The sequence below is a fragment of the Balaenoptera ricei genome, chromosome 6, assembly GCF_028023285.1.
Source record: "Balaenoptera ricei isolate mBalRic1 chromosome 6, mBalRic1.hap2, whole genome shotgun sequence".
Lineage (NCBI taxonomy): Eukaryota > Metazoa > Chordata > Mammalia > Artiodactyla > Balaenopteridae > Balaenoptera > Balaenoptera ricei.
In genome coordinates, this window is record NC_082644.1 from 29,863,835 (window position 1) to 29,885,605 (window position 21,771).

Sequence of the window (21,771 nt, forward strand, 5' to 3'; positions counted from 1 at the left end):
ACTTACAAGGGTAAATTATATGTTATGTATATTTTACCACAAGAAAAATTTAAACAAAGTAAAAGTGCATTTTCATTTAGGTGAAATGTTAGCAACGAGACCCAGACTGATACAATGAGAAACAGAAAGTTTCCTGCCTATGAACTCCCTGTGGTACTGGGAAACTCTACTCGTCCCAGCCACTGCTGCAGATTTCCTGGGCACTCTGGGTGGGTGCCACCACGCCCACCCTCAATTTCATGTCAGTGACACAAAGCCCATTGCGACTGTACCTTGTTTGGTGTCACACGGGGGCAGGACAGGACAGAATTTCTCAGTTCTTACCAGGGAATATAGTCATCATCAACTTCACACAGTGAGAGTCTCAAATTGCCCACAATCTTATCTAGCTCTTGCCAGCAGGAACACCTTTTTTATCTTAAGGTAATGAACTCTGAATCATTAATACAAATCAAGAGCTGAACGACGGAAAGTTACACACCCATGATTCAATCAAGATAAACGCCGAGAGGCCACGTGCTCCCACCCCCTGTGATTTGGATGCTTATATTACCCAGCTATGATGAGCGAGCCAGTTCTGACTGAAACTGCTTCCCACTGAAAACGGGTAGCGGAAAGTCTCCCGGGAGATTGTCTGTTAGGCAGCTTCCCCACTGTTTCTTGGGGAACACAGTGCAGTAAACAGATCATCTCAGGGGGCTGTCAAATAGACAAAACAGGAGTGAAGGTAACAAAAGCAGCCCTTAGCTAACAACGTAAACTGGCATTAAGAAGAAGAAAATGGTGATTGAAAGAAAAGTGTTACTTGAAAGTAATAAAGCCAAAATCAGGAGAAAAAAGCAGAAAGCAAAACCAAAGTAAGTGTAAATGAGAAAATACATTAAAATGAAATTTGAAAATGACCTAATAACTTTCTAATAGAGAGAACTGAATCCAGTCAAGCTCTTCAGGCTCCAATCTGGAGGCAGGTAAAGTGAGGTGTGAACAATCAAGGCCACTTGCTTCTGTTCTGCAGGTGACAGCTGAGCTAGGACCCTTACCTGTGCACCTCTCCCCTGCATCCTCCTTTCATCCTTCCTCCCCTTCCCTGGTTGATTCTTGGCCTAAGGTAGTTCTTGAGGACCAAGCATTGGGTTCAGATTGATTTAGGGAATAATATACATCTTGATGCATCTTGAGGGCTTCCTATGACTGAGGAAAGGACCAGTAAAGGACAAAGACTCAGGAAAAACTGATGCTCAGAGAGGTTGTGTCCAGATAAGAGGGCAGAAAAGCAAAGCCTGGCCTGGAACTGCTCTGTCTCTCATTTCCCTGAACCAAGACGCCCCAGGTCCTGAGCTGAGCAAGTCCACACCCCTTTATGAAGCAGGGAATGCGTTTTGTCCAACGCTGAACTCCTCATCGCTGGCTTCCAAACCTGGCAGGAACATCTGTGTCTATTCTACATCTCACTCCCAGTAGGGAGACAGAATTCACAAAGGCACCAAACAATCCAGCATCTTTGTTTCTATGTGGAACCTTGAGCAAAGATGGCAGATCCCTAAGAACAGAGCCACAGCCTGGGCTGGGACAACAGCAAAACCACAGCACATAGGTGTCCATTCAAGATCCTGAGGTCAGCAGTTCTCCAGGTCTTTTCTGACCACTGCCCTTGGGTGCACCCTCACCTCCTAAACCCAGCCCTAAGGTGACCCAGACTTGCCTCTGCCCCACCAAGAACACGATTGCGTTGTAAAGTCTTCCTCCCTCTCATCCTCTCTTTCTTCTGTGTGCTCTGGGAATCTATCTCACTGCACGTAATTAATCATAATAATAAACAGGAAAATAAAGGGCTACTTCAATCATCCCTTAGAATATTCCAGAGTAACACAGAAATTGACCATTGTGTAACTCTGAGCCTCAGTTTCTTCGTCTGTAAAATGAAGACACTCACAGAGAAAGATTAAATGATATGATGCACCTCAAATGCTTAAAACCATGCCTGGCTCACAATAAACACTCAGTAAACGTCAGACACCAACCACGGTTCTTCACCTTGACACAAACTCCAGCCTCCCTTTCTAGATGCCACTCCTTGTAGTACTCAGGGGTGTTGTTTGCTCATTTTCTCACATTCCATTTGCCATGGTGTCCAGAGCATTTCTTATCAATTTCTCGTCAATTCCAGATTAATCTTCTTCTTCCCTTACAAAAAGTGGGCACAACAAACAAAATGAGAAAGTGCCTCTTTTCCTTTACGATAAGCATCGTTTGACTATAGCCACCTCTGTCCTTCCAGGCCACTGTCATGTTCACGTTGAGATATATTGGAGTTCTTACTCCGGAACCTGTGAATGTGAACTTATTTGGAAATCTGGTCTTTGCAGAAGTCATCAAGTTAAGATGAGGTCATGACAGTGGACCCTAATCCAATATGACCTGGGTCCTTACAAGAAGAGAAGAGACATGCACAGAGGGAAGATGAAATAAAGACACAGAGGGAGAACACCCCATGACAGTGGAGGCAGAGATTGGAGTGATGATCTACAAGCCAAAGAACTCCAAGAATTACTGACAACATCATAAACTAAGAGAATGACCTGGAAGAGATTCTCCCGAGACCCTTGCCCTGCCCATGCCCTGCCAAGACACTGATTTTGGACTTCCAGCCTCCAGAATTATGAGAGAATAAATTTCTGTTGTTTTAAGCCCCTCAATTTCCAGTACTTTGTTACAGCAGCCCTAGGAAACTCATACAGGGAGAGATTTCATTCCTTTCAGTTTAAAGGTGCCCTGTACTGTTTGACAGGGGAGGGTTTTCAAAAGACCCTAGATATCACAGTCAGGTTCCTTTAATAAGTGACTCATGTATTTATTATTTATTTCATCTAAGGATAGAAAACTTATTGGCGATGTAATTCACTGACCATTTCACTTATTATTACTTGGGTATATATGGATGAAAAAGTGTTGCCACAGTAATTTTGCATTCCATTCTGACGATATTTTTTGGTAACTCTCAAATTTTCTTCCAATATGTAGGAGCTTTTCCTATGTCTGAATTTTCCATCAGTGGGAACTTTAGCTAATAAAGCATTTGCTGCAGCATACACTAGAGCTCCCCAGGGATCTCTTTCCCTTGCTCAAGTGATTTTTCTCTTCTCTCTCTTCTAAAAAAGAAGGATACTGAATCATTAAAATGTTCAAAGCTCTGAGAGGAAGATAAGCCATTCAGGTTGAATGATTAAGAACATTAAAAAACACAAAAGAGAAGGCAGGAGTTCAAATCCAAATAAACTTCATTTGTCTAATGCACATCAAACATTATTTATTTTGAACTTCTCTCCCTTGGCCATAGCTGTAGTGTGAGGCTAAGTTCTGGTATTTCCACCACCTGCCCTTCTTCTTTCTTATGCACAGCTCCTTCTAGGAAAATGCCCTGACCTTTGACTCTTCTTCAAAACTGCTCTTCCTTAGCTCTTAACTGATCCCTCCTCAAGGACAAAGTGAAAGGTAGAGTATGCCAATAAAATAAGCAGAGGTTTTCAAGCATACCACAGGGTAATTGGGAAAATGACTGGAAGATGAGTCATGTGCTTCAGGTCCGGAGCTCACCCTATAGGTATTTAGGGTGCATGGCAGACAGATGCACTTCTGTCCATGCATCCAAACCAATGTAATATAATCTCAGAGACAGCTTATCCTTTTATTTTTTTTTTTATTTTTATTTTTTTAAATTGAACTGATTGATTTTATCCTTTTTTTTAAAAAATAAATTAATTTATTTATTTTTGGCTGTGTTGGGTCTTCGTTTCTGTGCGAGGGCTCTCTCCAGTTGCGGTGAGCTGGGGCCACTCTTCATCGCGGTGCGTGGGCCTCTCACCATCGCGGAGCACAGGCTCCAGACGCACAGGCTCAGTAGTTGTGGCTCACGGGCCCAGTTGCTCCGCAGCATGTGGGATCCTCCCAGACCAGGGCTCGAACCCGTGTCCCCTGCATTGGCAGGCAGATTCTCAACCACTGCGCCACCAGGGAAGCCCTAGCTTACCCTTATATATGCCAGAAGAAAGCCACCTCACCATAAAACTCTTAGAAGAGAACATAGGCAAAACAATCTCTGACGTAAATAGTACCAATGTTTTCTTAGGTCAGTGTCCCAAGGCAATAGAAATAAAAGCAAAAATAAACAAATGGGACCTAATCAAACACACAAGCTTTTGTACAGTAAAGGAAACTATAAACAAAATGAAAAGACAACATACGGACTGGGACAAAATATTTGCAAATGATGCAACCAACAAGGGCTTGATTTCCAAAATATACAAACAGCTCATACAACTCAATAACAACAACAACAAAACCCAATTGAAAAATGGGCAGAAAACCTAAATAGACATGTCTCCAAAGAAGACAAACAAATGGCCAACATGCACATGAAAAGATGTTCAACACTGCTAATTGTTAGAGAAATGCAAATCAAAACTACAATGAGGTACCACCTCACACCAGTCAGAATGGCCATCATTAAAAAGTCTACAAATAACAAATTCTGGAGAGGGTATGGAGAAAATGGAACCCTCCTACACTGTTGCTGGGAATGTAAACTGGTGCAGCCACTCTGGAAAACAGTATGGAGGTTGCTCAAAAAACTAAAAATAGAGTTGCCATATGATCCTGCAATCCCCCTCCTGGGCATATATCAAGAGAAAACTATAATTAGAAAAGATACATGCAGCCCAATGTTCATTACAGCACTATTTACAACAGTCAAGACATGGAAACAACCTAAATCTCTATCGACAGATGAATGGATAAAGAAGACGTGGTACACATATGCAATGGAATACTACTCAGCCATAAAAAGCATGAAATAATGCCATTTGCAGCAACACAGATGGACCTAGAGATTATCATATTAAGTGAAGTAAGTCAGACAGAGAAAAAGAAATATCAGATGCTATCACTTCTATGTGGAATCTAAAATACAACACAAATGAATTTATCTAGGAAACAGAAACAGACTCACAGACATAGAGAACAGACTTGAAGTTGCCAAGAGTGAGGAGGGCTGGGGGAGAGATGGATTGGGAGTTTGGGATTAGCAGATGCAAACTGTTATATATAGAATGGATAGACAACAAGGTCCTACTGTATAGCACAGGGAACTATATTCAATATCCTGTGATAAAACATAATGGAAAAGAATATGAAAAAGAATGTGTATATATACATAACTGAATCACTTTGCTGCATGGCAGAAATGAACACAACATTGTAAATCAACTCTATTTCAATCAAATTAATTTTTAAAAAAGAAGAAAGTCACCCAAAAAGGTTTTCCTTAAGTTGAAATAGTACTTACTCTTATTTCTATCATCTAAAAGCCTGTATTAGGAATATATTCACTGTGGAAATGACTTAGAATCTACTTACATGAAGGAAACTTAAGTCTAAATCCCAATTTGAGCTGAAAATCTCAAGTAAGTAATGAGCATATTTTTATATTTTTTATGTTTAATAAAAAGGCCATATAAATGGTTTGACTTCTAACAGTTAGTACACAGATCTTATATTTGACATAATTTAGGTCGAGTGTATAATCTGGGAAACAAGATCAGCACAAAAGCACCATGAAAGAGAAAAGACGATAACTGAAAGCATTCCAAACACCAGCACAGAGAGACTGAGCGTCGTATAGTTCATGGTCATCCAGAAAGACATCTGAGAAATGGCACCATTTTGGAAGCTGTTCACGTGGCAGAGACACGGCTTGGTGAATACTGCCTCGGTTTCCCATGAACCTCCCTATGTGCTACAGGTAATGCAAAGGGTCCAGGACGGATGATGCTGCAGGCAGTGGGCTGCCTTAGAGGATCAAGCACCACGCTCGGGGGATTCACTGCTCTTGTAATGAGAAGATGCAGACCTGCTCCTTGCCTGGGGGAGGCTGGCCTCTCATCTCTCAGGACTGCTGTTTCTCTAGCACACCCTGAGAATGGCCTGGATAAAATACAGCTAGAGCCTTCACTCTTAGCCTATCTAGAAAGAGCACACAAGCACTCAGGGTCCATGTGGATTGCATCTCCCCACATATCTTGAGGCTATTTCAGTGGGTAAGGGAACCAAATAAAAACACTATTTAGGGGAGGATGCAGAGAAATTGGAACCCTTGTGGAAATGCAAAATGGTGCAGCCACTATAAAAAACAATATGAAGGTTCCTCAAAAAAAGTAAAAATAGAATTAGCATAATAAGCTCCAGCAATTCCTCTGCCGGGTATATGTCCAAAACAACTGAAATCTGGATCTTGAAGGGATATTTGTATACCCATGTTTATCACAGCATTATTCGCAATAGCCAACAGGTGCAAACAACCCAATTGCCCGTAGATGGATGAATAGATCTCTTAGTCCATTCAAGTTGATATAACAAAATACCACAGACTGGGTGGTTTACAAACAATAGAAATTTATTGCTCACAGTTCTAGAGGCTGACAGTCTAAGGTCAGGGTGCCAGTAAGTTTGGGTGAGGGCCCTCTTCTGGGTCTCAGACTTTTTTTTTTTAATTTTATTTATTTATTTATTTATGGCTGTGTTGGGTCTTCGTTTCTGTGCGAGGGCTTTCTCTAGTTGCGGCAATTGGGGCCACTCTTCATCACGGTGCGCGGGCCTCTCACTATCGCGGCCTCTCTTGTTGCGGAGCACAGGCTCCAGACGCGCAGGCTCAGCAAGTGTGGCTCACGGGCCTAGTCGCTCCGCGGCATGTGGGATCTTCCCAGACCAGGGCTCGAACCCGTGTCTCCTGCATTGGCAGGCAGACTCTCATCCACTGCGCCACCAGGGAAGCCCTGGGTCTCACACTTTTGTTGCATTCTCTCATGTTGGAATCAGGTAGGGATCTCTCTGGAGCCTCTTTATGAGTCACTAAGCCCTTTCTTAGTGGAAGACTTAGTCACTTCCCCAAACCCCCTACCTACTAATACTATCACCTTAAGGGGTTAGGATTTCAACGTATGAATTCTGGTGGGATACAAACATTCAGACCATAGCAACTGATAAACAAAATCTGGGATATACATACAATAGAATATTATGCAGCCCTAAAAAGAAGGAAATTCTGTCCTGTGCTATAATATGGATACTCAAGGACATTATGCTACTTGAAATAAACCATCACGAAAGGACAAATACTGTATGATTTCACTAATATGAAGTATCTAAGGTAGTCAAAATCATTGAAACAGATAGTAGAGAGATGGTTGCCAAGGGCTGAGGGGATGGGGAGGGAAATTTGTGTTTAGTGGGTTTAAGTTTGCTTTACAAGATGAGAAAGATCTAGAGATCTATTCCACAACAATGTGAATATACTTAACACCACTGAACCGTACACTTAAAAATGGTAAGGATGGTAAATTTAATGTTATGTTTTTTTTTACCACAATTAAAAAACTATTTTGTATTTCCTTTGCTTTTTTTCCTCTAATCCTTTCAAAACCTGGTATTGAATTCAACAGCAATATACGCATGTAGTTTAAAAATACCATTCATCGCGTACTCATGGCATATCTTTACCCAGAATGAGAAATGCTATTAATAATTTATCTTGTATGCTTCCAGAAATAGTCTATATATATTTACATGCACATATACGTATATATTCATCTTGGAAATTTCTAAGGGAAGCACAATAAATACATCCCTTTTCCTAGCTGTAAAAAAAAAATGTTTCTTAAATCTCATTATGAATAAATGCATTTGATAATCTTGTACACATGAAACTTATATAATGTTTTAAACCAACGTTACCTCAAATAAATAAACAGATCAATTAATTAAATAACCTCATTGTTTTCAAAGGAATGAATTCCATATACTATATTATTCCATAAAATGGAGTATCGTAATTTCTTTGTGTTCACCTATTGACAGAAAACTGGATCTTGACTGTAAACAATGCACTTAGTTTTCTTACAGGCACTTTCTGCGCACCTCTGAGTGTTCCTGTGGGACTAACTCCTAGAAGTGGAATTGTTACTTGGTGTAGACGATATATTGACAGGACTTAAAAGCATTACTCCTTTTGGGCTGTCATCTTCAGCGCTCTAAATAGCGGGTGCTTTTGAACACTTAAGTTTATAGAAATTGTCCTCCAAGGACGTGCATAATGCTGTGATGAACATGGGTGTACAAACATCTCTTCAAGATCCCGCTTTGGGTATATGCTTTGGGCATATCCCCAGCTTATGCCATTTTATGCTCCTACCAGCACTGTCTGAGAGTGCTTGCTTCCCACGCCCTGAGGAAGAGGATCCCCATCCTGTATCATCACTTTATTCACCTCCAACATGAATCCTCTGTACTGTGCTAAGGTGGTTTGAGTGTGGGCCCTGCAGCCAGACAGCTAGGGTTCAAATCCTTGTTACATCACTAACTAGTTCTGTGATTTGAGGATAGTGAACTTGAACTTTTCATGCCTCAGTGTCCTTTTCTGTAAACTGGGCATAAGAGGGCTGTTGTGAGGATGTGTTTAATAAATATGTATAAAGCGCATGAAGCAGTGTCAGGCACTCACTAAGTACTCAGTATAACACTTCTTATTGGTTTAATAGTTTTCTTTAAATTGATTCTCTTTTTAACCTTAGTTTTATGCTAAATGCTATGTAATAATATCATAGATCAGATGTATACTATCTATATCTTATTCTGAAAGACATCAAATTACATGCATACATTTAAAATGAAAAGAAAGTTTTCCTAGGACACAGTTTGAAAAGGACTGTCCTAAGCAAGAGTATTAGCAAAGGTTTTGTGGAGTTCAAGTGGGAGAGGTTACATTGTGTCACACTGATGTTGTAATTTTCATTTCTTCATACTGAATCCGTACATCATACCTTAAATAGATACAAAGTGGACTAGACCAGGGGTAAGCAACCTAAACCCAGAACCAGCTGGCTGGGTGGCTTTTTAAATAAAGTTTTATTGGAACACTGCCACACTCGTTCATTTACATATTGCTTCTGGCTACTTTCACACAACAGCAGAGTTGAGCAGTCACAACAGAGACTGCATGGTCTACAAAACCAAAACTATTTATTCTCTGTCCCTTTATAGAGAAAGTTGGCTGGCCCCTGGTCTAAACCAATATTTCTCTCTGTCTGAGACCCTTAAACATGCTTGAACAGCATCCAGCTTCTCAACTGCTGCCCTAGTCTTAGCCACTCTGAAAGTTTGAGGTTTGCTGATCAGAAATTCTCAACATCTCAGAGTTTTGAGACTGTGATATTAATATTAAAAAAAGTACTCAAAGCCTGTCTTCCTGTTTTGCAAAATTTTAAAACTTCATCATTGCTTTTGTCTATACAAATATATAAAATGTGGTCTGCATCAAAGGCAGAAAATTGTTCTAAGTGTTAAGTGGCATAGGACTGCAGAGTGCAGAAACCATAGGAGTTATCAAGGGCTGTGAACACAGCAGTGCTCGAAACACTCCACCTCTGCTGGGGGCCATTTTCGCAAGATCCCAATTAGTTTGGTACCAAACCACTTGAGTCTTTTATGTCAAAACAACAGACCCAGGAAATCACCCATGAATAGCCTGAAGTACATACCATATCTGTGCCTTCTGTACATTTACATTATGTGTGCAAATTGTAGAATTTGTAGACTTTGCCTGTCGTTCCCTATGAGACCCACTATTAGTACAACATCCTATGAAGCTAAGCTGCCAGAACTGCAGTCACGAGGAAGAATTTCCATGAAAGCCTGGTGAGATGCTCCCTGGGCTGTCCTGCCTTCCACCTTCCCAAAACTTGGCTCTGCAGCACTTCCTTTCAATGAGTCTGCTGCCGGAGCACCTTTTTTGGTAAAAATTCACTTTTTCCATCATTTACTTTTCTTGATCAAAAACAATACTTTTGCCATCTCCCAAATGAATAAAAAAGTCTACTTCTAAAGCTATTTCCCCCACAACTCTGCCATACTCTGTTCATATTACTGTTTAAGATTTACCTTTTTAATAAAATATATCCTAATTTCCATATATCTCTAATAACACCACTTCTGGAACGACTTCATTCCAGGAAAAGTAAAACTGTAATTTGTAAGATGTCTCAAGAGTTGCTATTTATCCTGCTGCATATTTAAAATTCTCCTCACCACCACACCCCTCCCTCCCAACCTGATAACACCTGGCAATTCAAATGAGCAAAATCGTTACTTTTGCAAAGCAATAAAGTAGGTACAAAGGATATCGGGATAAACAAGCTGTAGTCCCTGATGCCAGAATTGATGTGAAATAAGCACGAGGTGAATAAATATGGCAAAAGAAAAGTAATACCTTGAGAAATAAAAATGAAAAATCCTAGGAGTAGAAAAAGAAGGGCGTGTCTACACAATTTTAGTACAGAGTAAAAGGGATTTGAGTGAAGGTTTTCAAGTTGGGAAGGATTGTAATCGACAAATGGAAGGAAGGACGCTCCACACCCACCGAATGCAGCTGGCCCTGGCAAGAGGCAGTTGTTACTGGATCCTGGGTTTCCAGGGACCCATCGGCTACTTTGTGGTAGCAGCTCAGGTGTCTCATTCACTTCTCTGCCTCAACATTTTCAGCCGCTCTGAGAGTTTTCCACAGACCAAATCCAGCTTTTATCTCTATTGTCACTGAGACCTGCAATGAAGGGCAAATGGAACCACCTCTCTCTCAGGTTCAGTAGGGCATCGTCCTTGTACAACTTTGTGGGGAAGAAGTGTTAAGCCTCTTGTTACACTTAGGCTTGGCACCAAAAGGCTCCCATCACACAAGCAGCATCACACAGTTGGCTAAGTTTTAACTTAACTAACCATCTGGGTTGAGGTCTGTTTGAGAACAGCAACTTTTCCTTAACTCAATCTAACAACTCCTTATTGAGAATCTGTTATAGGCCTGGCCCTCTGAGGAGATTAATCTCTGACCTAATGGCTCTCAGAGCCCAGAAGGGGGAGACATGTACAGAAAATTCAACTGTGGTCCACAATGGTAAGTGCAATCAACAAGACTGTCCATGGTACAAAGTCACTGCCTCGGGGATCAATGCGCTTGACGTAATGAGGTGAATGGTTAGGAAGGAGAGGGCCGTGTCCCTGACAAGGCCAAGTACATGGAAGAGATCGATACAGAATCATTGAAATGCTGCTCCTATTCTGCCCAAAACCACCCAGTCTCAGAGCCAAACTTGAAATCGGCAAGCCTGGAGCTGGCACAGGCCTCAGACAGCCAAGGCACACTCTGCAGACCCTTCTTTGCAACCTCCTACCTGATGTGGTAGGATGGACCCTTCTTTGCAACCTCCTACCTGATGTGGGGCTTGGCTCTGTTGAGTCATCAACTCATTAGCAATAAATGTATTAACCTAGACCTGAAATAAACCAACATATATTTAAATGACTGAATTAGCAGGAATCTCTGTCAAGAGAATTTCCGCTCCTTCTACCCATAGAGCTTCACACTTAGCAGAGTGTCTGCTTCCTTACATACAAACCCTCCTTATCTCTGAGTCCAGTTTTTCTTATTATGATTTGACACTGTTCTTATCCCTCTTTATTCTGAAACTACACAGTCATATGATCTTTCTATTTATACCAAGTAAACGTAATTCTTTTAAACCTGAATCCAATATTCTTTAGTAATTTGATTATGCAATATTTCAAACATCCCCCCAAAACAGATATGCATGTACTGATAATCTAGATTTATTTTAACAAGGTAAATATTTTGCCATATGTGCACCAGCTCTTTCTCTTAAATAAATGAAGTGGTGCAGGTATAACAAACAGTCCCCTTCCCAACCCCCATGCTTCCAGTATTTCCGTGTCTTTTTTCTGCCCTGCAAATTTGGGGTCACCTTTGTTGCTCTCTTAGAGCACTGTGAGATTGTTGTGAATCTTTCAATACAATATTAATTAGCCTTATTAATTAGTCTACTTGGTGTTCTAGGTTGGAAATGATCTAGAGAAGAACAAAGGTTCAAACGATTTGCTATGTCTATTTTATATTCATTTAAGGACCTACTGCTACCTATTTTTTCAAGGCGAAAGAAATCTATTAAATAGAATTATTTATACTAGAACTTATGTTTATTTCAAGTAATTTCTTTTCTTATTTTTCTCAAATGTATTTTGCCAGTCCTCTCCTAGAAGAATGCCTTTTTCACACAAAGGGCCTGCATAGGAAGAAAAATGTACTTAAATTCTAAGTTTAATTCAATGCATTTTGAATAACAATTTCCATCTTAAATTCATAAAGGATCCAACTTCTGAATTAGAGTTCTGATGAATTTTTAATATGAAGAATAAACTCCTAATGAATGCAGAGTATAGCGATTCAGGAAATATTATAGTTCTCAAAGATAGGACTAACTTTAACCACTTGATTGTTATTCACTGATAACAATGAGAAAATACCTGGGCTCCGCCCCCCTAGGTTGGTGACTATCAGGGAGAAAGAGGGTGTCTTGCAGTCAGAGGGCACTGGAGCAAGCTTCCTGAGGCCCTGTTACAGAGAGCATCACCTGTTCAGGCTAACACGTGCGTGGGATAAGCTGCATCCTAGAGCAGGCGGCACAGTCTCCTCTGATCCAGGCAGCTGGAGGATAGTTAAGGGGCAAAACAATTTCCGCCACAGATGGGACTTGGTTCATCCCAGTCAGTGCTTCTCACAATCTAGCTTGTACTGGAATCCCCTGCTCATCTTGTTAAAATGCAGATTCTATTCAATAGGTTGGGGTGGGGGCTGAGATTCCATATTTGTATCAAGATCCCGGGTGATGCTGCTGGTCCGTAGGTTACATGTTGAGTAGCAGGACTCATAGCAATCTAGGTCCTTTAATTCATAGAGAAAAAAGGAAGGCGAGGAGTAGAAAGGTAAGATGTATAAGAAGAGGAAAGCAGAGAAATAGAAAAGAAAGCAAAAGGTCATGGAGAGAGAGTGAAAGAGAGAGAGAGAGAGAGACAAAGAACACGAAATTTGATAATATGGCCCTCCCAGCATCCCTCCCTTCTAAGTGCCCCCATTAGGGTGGACATCAAGTCTTTACATGGCCCCACCCCCCAATCCAGGGGCTTCGGTGCTAAGTGTAGGGTGGCCTGGGAGCCGTCCTGATCAGATCAGCTCTTCACAGGTGGTGAGATCTGAGACTCCCCTCAGCCAGAGCCAAGTAAGTCCGAGCATTTCCTCAGATTTTTGAACCAATATAGGAAAATGAATGCCAGAAGCTAATCCACACAAGGCACAGGGCAGGGCTGCCTCTTAGTTACAGCCATTCCAGAGACCCAGCTAAACCCTCCCCTTCTCCGTGTGGTCAGATTCCCAAACTACCTAGACTGATTCAAGTGGATTTTCTAGAATTTGTAACAATACAGATAGAAGAGGGATATAGGGAAAAATGGAGAGAGAAGAGAGAAATAAGGAGAAAAGTATTTAATGATAGGTGAAAAAAATAGATAAGGAAAGAATAGAAGGATAGAGGAGAAGAGGGAGAAATAGTAAGGAGATGAGAATGAAGACAAAGTATTGATAAAATAGAAGAAAAAACACCCAGGAATTGCAGGAGGAAAGGTCCCCATGGCCAATAGGGACCCAGTGGTCCCTGGGCCAGATAAGCCTCAACAGAGGACACCATTGCAGTGGACACCATTAGGCACGGTCTCCCGAGAGGAGAGGTGGGTATTGGCCTGGCTCTCATTGAGTCAGCCCATTGTTCCCAAACAACTGGAACGGCGAGGGAGAAGAGACAGAGTCAGGGCAGGCAGGTGGTCTGGGAAGGACAAGGCTTGCTAGAGGGTCCCAAGAAGACCAAATAGGTGCCCAGGAGGGTGGTGATGGAGCTGCCCCAACACCCCTCTAGAATACTGCCAGCGCTCTAGGCTGCCCACTCACAGACCTCTCCTGCCCACCAGGGATGCTCACAGACCCAGACTCAGAGCAGGACAGTGGTTGGCGCCCACACCTCTCCCCAGCCTGGTCCAGAGGCCCCCAGGGAGCTCAGAGCTCACATTAGCTTGCAGGTAAGAATCCTGGTTCGCAAGGGCTGCCCCACAAAATTCTTGTAATGAATCTCAGAGTCACAGTAGATTGATGTAAGTGTTGGCTGACATATTCTCAGGGAAACAGTAGAAACTCAACATTAGTGAGCTCTGTCAGTGACCACCGATCTGCTGCACTGCTCACTGCACTGCTGGTCTATGATCCTCAGCGTCCTAAGACTCTGGCCACTTCCTGATTTAGTTGGGCTGAAGCTGCAAACTCATCTTCTAAGTCCTATGGACGTTTAGCACCAAGCTTGGTCAAGCCACCTGGTTTACTAAATGACCGATATAAACCATGATTGTTCACATCGTATAGGAAATGCACCCCTTCTAAACTTGTTCAAACAGTGATACTTCTTCCACTACATTTCAAGTGAGGACATTTACTCTGCACATCAAAAGAGTTTGTATGTCCTGAGATGTAGTGCATCCCTTGGGGAGAGATGGTGATGCCTTTTCTGTCATGTAAGACACATGCCTTTATTTCCATTTAAATAAAACCCTTTTGGAATGTATTTCACAGATCTGAGTATTTGTTTAATTTTTTTGGTTATTTTCACATAGAAATCCAGTTCAGCCATGGAAGCAGTCACTCATTAAGAAAAAATATTAAAGTGGAACATATCACCAGTGAAGAACATAATTTCTTTTTTTAAGAAAGTCAATTTGTATAACTAACCTTCAGTAACTGGACCTGCAGTCCTCAAATCCCTTAGTCAAAGACTTGGTGGCCAGCCATGTCTCAATTTCATAATTTTGAGAATTTAGAGAGGTATACCTTGCATGTCACATATTAATTAATATTCCATGGCCAACATGTGGCAAAGCATATGGACAACTTGCCCAAAGTAACATAAGTAAAGATCTTCTGTCTTATTATCATCTCATGTCCATTTTCAGTAAGGAGTTAGGATTGACCTTTTTCTGAGAGTTTTCGGAATTTGGAAACAGTTAACATGTATTAGCGGACAGAGTTAGCACAGACAGCAGATAGACCCAGAAGAACAAGAAAAGTCACTTAAAATAATTATGACAGGGAGAACATCCACAAAACTTTTAAGGCCAGAGAAGGAGTGCTTGATTTGGACTTTCTTATAAAAGTAGAAGGAGGCTTCCTGAGAAGAAAGCCAATACACAGTCTTTCTTGCTGCTGGGGGTCAAGGTTACATCAGCGAGGCCACAAGCTGGGGACGCTGCTGTGGGTGAGAGCTACACTAGTGATGGCGGGGCAGCAGCCTCTCAGGGGGGACACCTGTGACACACCAACTGCGAGCAGGTGCTCAGATACCCCTGCAACATGACTTCATATGACTCTGGAAAACATCTTCAGATCCAATGAGAAATGTGTTTGCTAGGAAAGGATACCAAATGCAGAAAGAAAAAAAAATCAGAGATGTATAAATACAGTGGGGTGGGCAGAAAGGCCTCAAAGATGTCCAGGCCCTAAAGAAAGGAACTGTGAATATGTTACTTTGCATGGCAAAAGGGACTCTGCAGATGGGATTATGGTTAGGAAGACTGTCCTGGATTACCCAAGTCGATCCAGTCTAACCACAGGAGCCCTTAAAGTAGAGGACTTTCTCCAGCTAGAAGAAGAGGAAATCAGAGAGGTGCAGTAGAAGGAGAACAAGAACAAAGAGCGATTTAAAGACAAAAGGGACTTGACCCGCTGCTGCAAGAACAGGCCACACAGAAAGCATAAGGGATGTGGGAAACCTCTAGGAGCAAAGACCAGCCCCCAGCTGGCAACCTACAGGAGATCAGTGTCTCAGTCCTACACCCACAAGGAAGTGAGTGAGTGTGTATGCAGAAGCATCAGGAGGGCAGTCCTGACTGCTGCCCTCTGAAAGGCCTGCTTGCAAGGCTGGCCCATTCCCAAGACTCTAATGAGAAAGGTGGCTTACTGTGCCTAATGTTTGCTCAAACACTGTGGTTCATACTCAGTACCTGCCTTCCTTCTGGGAGCCTGGGATTTTGTTACACGCAAGGCAGAGGGTGCCTACATGACCAGCCCCCAGTACATGAGCTCAGCTGGTTGGTAATATTCCATGTGGGTTTCTATAACTCACTGCTGGGCGATTAAGCTAGTCCCGTATGACTTCCCTGGGAGAGGACTCTAGAAACCTGCGCCTGATTTCCTCTGCGCTTCACCCCAAGCACCCTCTTCCTTTGCTCATTTTGCTCTGTGTCCTTTCACTCTGCTAAATCATAGCTGTATGACTACACACTGGTCCTGTGAATCCTCCCAGCAAATCATGGAACCTGGGGAAGGTTCTGGGAATCTCCAGACACCTTGAAGGACAAGTCTTCCCCAGAGCCTCCAGGAAAAATGCCTTAAGCAGAGAACCCAGCCAGGTCTACTGTACTTTAGACCTACAGAACTATGACATAATAACTCTGTCTTGTATTAGGTCACTAAATCCATGAAAATGTGTTAAAGCAGTGATAGGAAATTAAGTAAATGGCACCATGAATAAACATATTACTTTCACTAATGAAGAGTATAATATCTCAAGGACATTTTTTAAAATCTTAAATTCATTCTCAAGTTAACATCAGCAATTCATATCTAAAACAACCACGTGAAGAAGGGGTAGAACCTCTGGTAAGGTGTATGGTTGATTTTTAAGAGCAGCTGACATTTTGTGAGAGGTCTGGAAAGCAGCCAAACCAGCCCAATCTTTTTAAAGAAACTGTGAGGATAATGTCAGAATCATCCACTAGTGTGATTTACTGCTGTCAATGCCAGTTGTGTATAGTCGGGCCCAGATTAGGAGATGAATTCACTTAACCCACGGTGGTGCACGCAGAAGATGTGAGGATCTTCCACTCATTCGTTTTAATTCAGCAAACATTTACCAACGTGCTCGGCCCCAGGCACCATGAAGTGCTGGGGACACAGGGAGGGATGCAAGCTCAGCAGGAGTGTAAGGCAGGCCACTTTACCCATGTTTATTGTGTGATAGGATGGATAGGATTGAGGGGTCCACTTCTGTCCTCACCTGCATGATCTAGGGTTAATAATGCCACTATATTCTTGACCCTACTTCCCCAAGGGTGCCTGACCTTTAAAGAAATCAGCAGACGGTGATGCTTACATATGATTCCTCTCCAACCTGCTTAACTAAAAACAAGAATTGTTGGAGTTGCTCAATCAAATGGGATTGGAGCGGGGCGAAAATATGAACCTTAATTAATACAATGAAGAATAAGTAGGCATTAACTATTAGTTAACTAATTTTGAAAAATAATATTTAATTTTGAACAAAAGTTCTCTATGTAAGTAGATGTTTCATTAAGCTTTAACTCACTTAAGCAATATTGACCTTAACCCTGCTTTGGACTTGGTGTTCTTAGAATAAGCACAACATTAATATCTGCTTCGGATCATACACATGGCAATTACTTGTTTGGAAACCTTAGGTCAGCCAGCCCTAAAAACACTCACATAGCCCTTCCCACTTTGTTCTTTTATCTAGTATTAGACAACTAACTAGTTTTTCTTGATTCAATTTGCATCAACATTTATTGACTAACTAATAAAAGCTCCAGGGATAAGAAATTAAGTAGACCACAATCTATTAAGTTATAATAAGTTACAGAGTTCTAAGGAAATTCAAATGAGGGCCGTTTGTTACACAACGAATATTATCATTTTGTTGCCTGTTACTTTTATAGATAAGCTATGTGCTAAGACATAACGGCTTTTTAGCTGACAATTTTCTTCTTACTCTGACAATTAAGAAAAAAAATTTCTTAAGTTATACAACATTCTTAGCCTAAATTAAATGGAAGATACACTGTGTATTTTTTATTGTGGTAAGATATACATAACAAAAAGTTTAGCATTTTAGCCACTTTTAAGTTTACAGTTCTGGACATTAACATTCACATTGTTGTGCAAACATCACCACCTTCCATCTCAAGAACTTTTTCATCTTCTCAAACTGAAACTTTGTCTCCATTAAAACACTTACAGTCCATTACTCCCTTCCCCTGGCTCTTGGCAACCATCTAAATTATATTTTTAAGAAGAAGAAAAAAGTAATTTCTTCTCCACCTGATGAATCTTCTTCAGGCCACACCCCATCAGCCAATTGCAAACCTGCTGCAGAACTTTACAACACTCTACTTTTAGAGCTTCTCATTCAGAGCAGACTGTGATTTAAAGATATGAAATGCTAAATATAGAATAAATTACATAAATTTTAATATTCAAAAAGTTAAGCAAACAAAATTTAATTCTTCTAAAAGAAGCATGGATATGTAATCAGAAGTAGAAACTATGTCACTGATGTAAAATAGTTATGATTCCAAAGAATCCTAGGGATCTATTGTCCATAAATTACAAGGGGCCACATGGTGCGCAAGTTCCTGTTGGAGCAGGAACTCAACATATCCCTCAACAAGTCCTCCACAGAGAGACTCTCCATTACATCTATTTTTACATGTTCAGGGTCTTTCAGAAATTTCAGTTTATCAGAGGGCACAGAGAAAATGAATTCGCTTTATTTAAAAATGCTGAGGCAATATAAACTATTGTGTTTGTTATCAAACAAAAATAAAATCAGTCGTATGTGACTTATTTATTCCTTAGACTTCACACTATTTAAAGGAATAATGGGAAGACATTTTCAATATTTCGCTACATTATAAAATTGTTTTACTTATTTCATAAATTAGCCATGGACGGTGTATTCTGGAACATCACATGTGGCTTACATTCAGTGGAAACATTTTCAAGTAACTTAGGAGGCTCTGGTTCTATACTTGATCTGACAGATGGGCAGCAACATGCAGTAACTGGCATAATTCATACTCCGACAGACTGCTTTTCAATAAAGCACATACCCAGATGCTTTCCTCTCGTCGATATTGCTTCCAGTTCCTCCCGCCATCGCTGAACATCAGGAGGTAGCTGGTCACCCAGTCGGAGCTCCCGTATCCTCCCTGGGTGGCCACAGCTGTGACCTCCATTCTTTCTCCAAGGTCAATCTGCAGCCACTGGTATTTATTTGACACAAGGGGAGACCAGCCACCAGCTCCTTTTTGTGGGAATAAAAAGAAGAAAACCGTTAAAGACAGAGAAATCTTTGAAATCTATATTAACCTGTAAGAATGGGGTCATAAATAAGATTTATGAAAATTATAGTTTCAAATTCTGCATTATATAATGCCTCAGAATTTTACAAACACACTCACATACACATACACAAACACAACATAAAAACACAGGTTAAATGTAAATGGATGAAGCCTATATTAATTTTGTTTCTTAGTTCATAACCCCTGACTCTCTGGTATTGGGGTGTCCCGCTAAGTGAAATTGCTTAATGTAATAGGTGGACAACTAAACACCATGCCATTACATCAGTGCTTGGAACTAGTGTCGTTACTGGCTTCAATGCATGACTTGCCCTTTGTTGGACATAAACAAAGGGCAAACTTTCCTTTGTTGGAAAATAACAAACTTTCCTTTGTTGGAAAATAAAGCTAGAAAACCTTAATTGTGGATTCCCAGCATGAGGAAGTACAATGTTGAATGTTGGGATAACAAAGATGGCTATGGCATAGCCCTACACTCATGGTGCTTACAGACTCATAGGCGAAGCAGACATTTCAAAGAACGATTTGAAATGCAATATGGGAGGGGTGGAGGTGAAAGTGATTTCTGTGCAGGGAGGGAGAGTTCTAAAAAGTCAGCAAGGAGGGTGAGCGAGAACCCAGAGGAAGTGAATGGGGAGGAGTTTCTCAGGTATTCAAGACAATAGGCACAGAGTGGAAATTACTGTGCTTTGTTTTCTCCAGTGCCTGTGAGACACCGAAGAATTAGGGATATCTGTGAATGTATTATTGATATATTTTGTTCTTCTAGTTTAACAGAAACATGAGTTTTGAATTTGGATTTAGATGTTATATTAAATTTTCTGAATTTAAATTATTATGCAATATAAAAATTGGGAAACAGGTTTGAAATGCATTCTGGAACTGATATTTTGCTAATTATCCATGTCTAGAAAACACAGTGTCATGTAAACAGTCCCTAACACAAAAAAACTAGCTTTAAAAAAAATTTTCCCCATTGTCCTGACATCTAATTGGAGGCTCTCATAATAAGGTCTGACACTTTAGACAACATTTATTATCTTTTTTATTAGGGGCTATTATTAACATCCATGTCCTGTTTACAAAAGCTGTTACGACCAAGTACATGTCAGGAGGTGTGTGACATGGTTACAAGACAGCTCAAAGGAAAATGGAAGTGGAGCGCTTACATCAGGGTGTGGAGGTGAAACTAGCAAGTGGGCACATCTGTTGCTTCACTATGTCCTCTGCTAACGGCACTACGTGTATAACCCTTAGCAAAATTGAAAGCTTACAAATTCTTTAAAACTCAAATTCTTTCTAAGATTTCCTCATTTCCTGCAATCTTTATTCCAAAATTCCAAAATTTCCTCTCAACCACAAGCACAATGTCTTTTCCTTTGATCCACGTCTTAAACGTGCCACAACTCTGGCTGTTCTGTAATGCATTATTAAACTTTTTATTTTGAAATAATTTCAGATTTACAAATGAGTTGCAAAGATGGGATAGGGAGTTCCTGTCTACTTTTTACTCAGTGTGTCCTAATGTTAATATCTGACATCACCATGGTATTTTGATCAAAACTAAGCTATTAACACTGGTACAATGGTAACAAAATGACAAACTTTCTTTTGATGTCTCCAGTTTTTCCACTAACTCCCTTTTTCTGTTCCAGAACCCCACATTGCATTTAGTCACCTTGTCTCCTTAGTGTCTTCCAACCTGTGATAGTTTTCAGTCTTTCTTTGTCTTTAATAACAAGATTGATCACCACCCAACACCTCCCTGCTACTTCTACTGATTTGTGCAAAGGTCCCATCTAATGTTTGATGAATGCTAAGTCCTTCTGGGTTCTAGCTGAGGGTTAACTAACAGTCCCAAGTAACATTACTCTGCAACTGCCTGTAATTTTATAATAATTGCCAAAAGAAGTCAGAAATTAGGTGTTGGCATTTAGCTGATCATTTTAACTTAAAGGTTCTACATTTGAAGTTTTATATGAATCAGTTTCAATCTCTGCGAAACTGCTAAATGTCCTGTATTCTTAGTATCAAGGTTGTAAAGAATGTACTGAAGATAACTTCTTCTTTTTGCATTTCACAATCTTTCTCTGTCATCTTTAATCTCTCTTGAAGCGGGAAGTATCATCAACACGGGTACCACATGGACAGAAATGCAACAGAGTAAAAAGCGTCAGCATGCTTCCAGCATCTGCCCTGGGACCAGCCTCTCCCACAGATGATGCAGCCACGTCTCTGTCAACCACTCTTCACCATCTGCTGGTAATCAACCTTGAACATTTCATATTCCTTACCTGTGGTGAGAAGGTGCTACTGGTATGCAAATTAAGCTATGTGATTAAGTAGGTACTCTGATAAAGTAATGAAACTGCAGAATTCCCTGTGCTGCAAAGCAATTCATTTCAGCTGGGTAACACAGCCACGGCGTAATCCCCAGACCCCTGTAGGGTGATGATGCTGAATTACTGTGCATTCGCCCATGCACGCAGTCCACCGGGGTAGATGCCCTTTTTTCTAATGACTGGAAAAAGTGGGAAATGCACAAATGTAACCTGAGGACTGTTAGGGAGCCCCGAACAGTTTTACTGACGGGTAAGGGAGATCACTGTTCTGTAATGGAAAACA

The 21,771-nt window shown here is 40.9% G+C and overlaps 1 protein-coding gene across 14 annotated transcripts in view; it reads right to left on the reverse strand.

The window, feature by feature from the left end:
- The window catches only part of LOC132366929 (contactin-associated protein-like 3), a 167,260-nt gene that overhangs the window by 23,278 nt on the left and 122,211 nt on the right, over window positions 1–21,771 (reverse strand). For all 14 annotated transcript variants that reach the window (XR_009503614.1, XR_009503609.1, XR_009503617.1 and 11 more), the window contains one exon: window positions 18,892–19,085. Coding sequence is in view for 5 of the 14 variants with exons in the window: in XM_059924380.1 (XP_059780363.1) it covers window positions 18,892–19,085 (194 nt within the window). In the remaining 9 variants the exon portion in view is untranslated. The remainder of the gene's footprint in view (window positions 1–18,891; window positions 19,086–21,771) is intronic.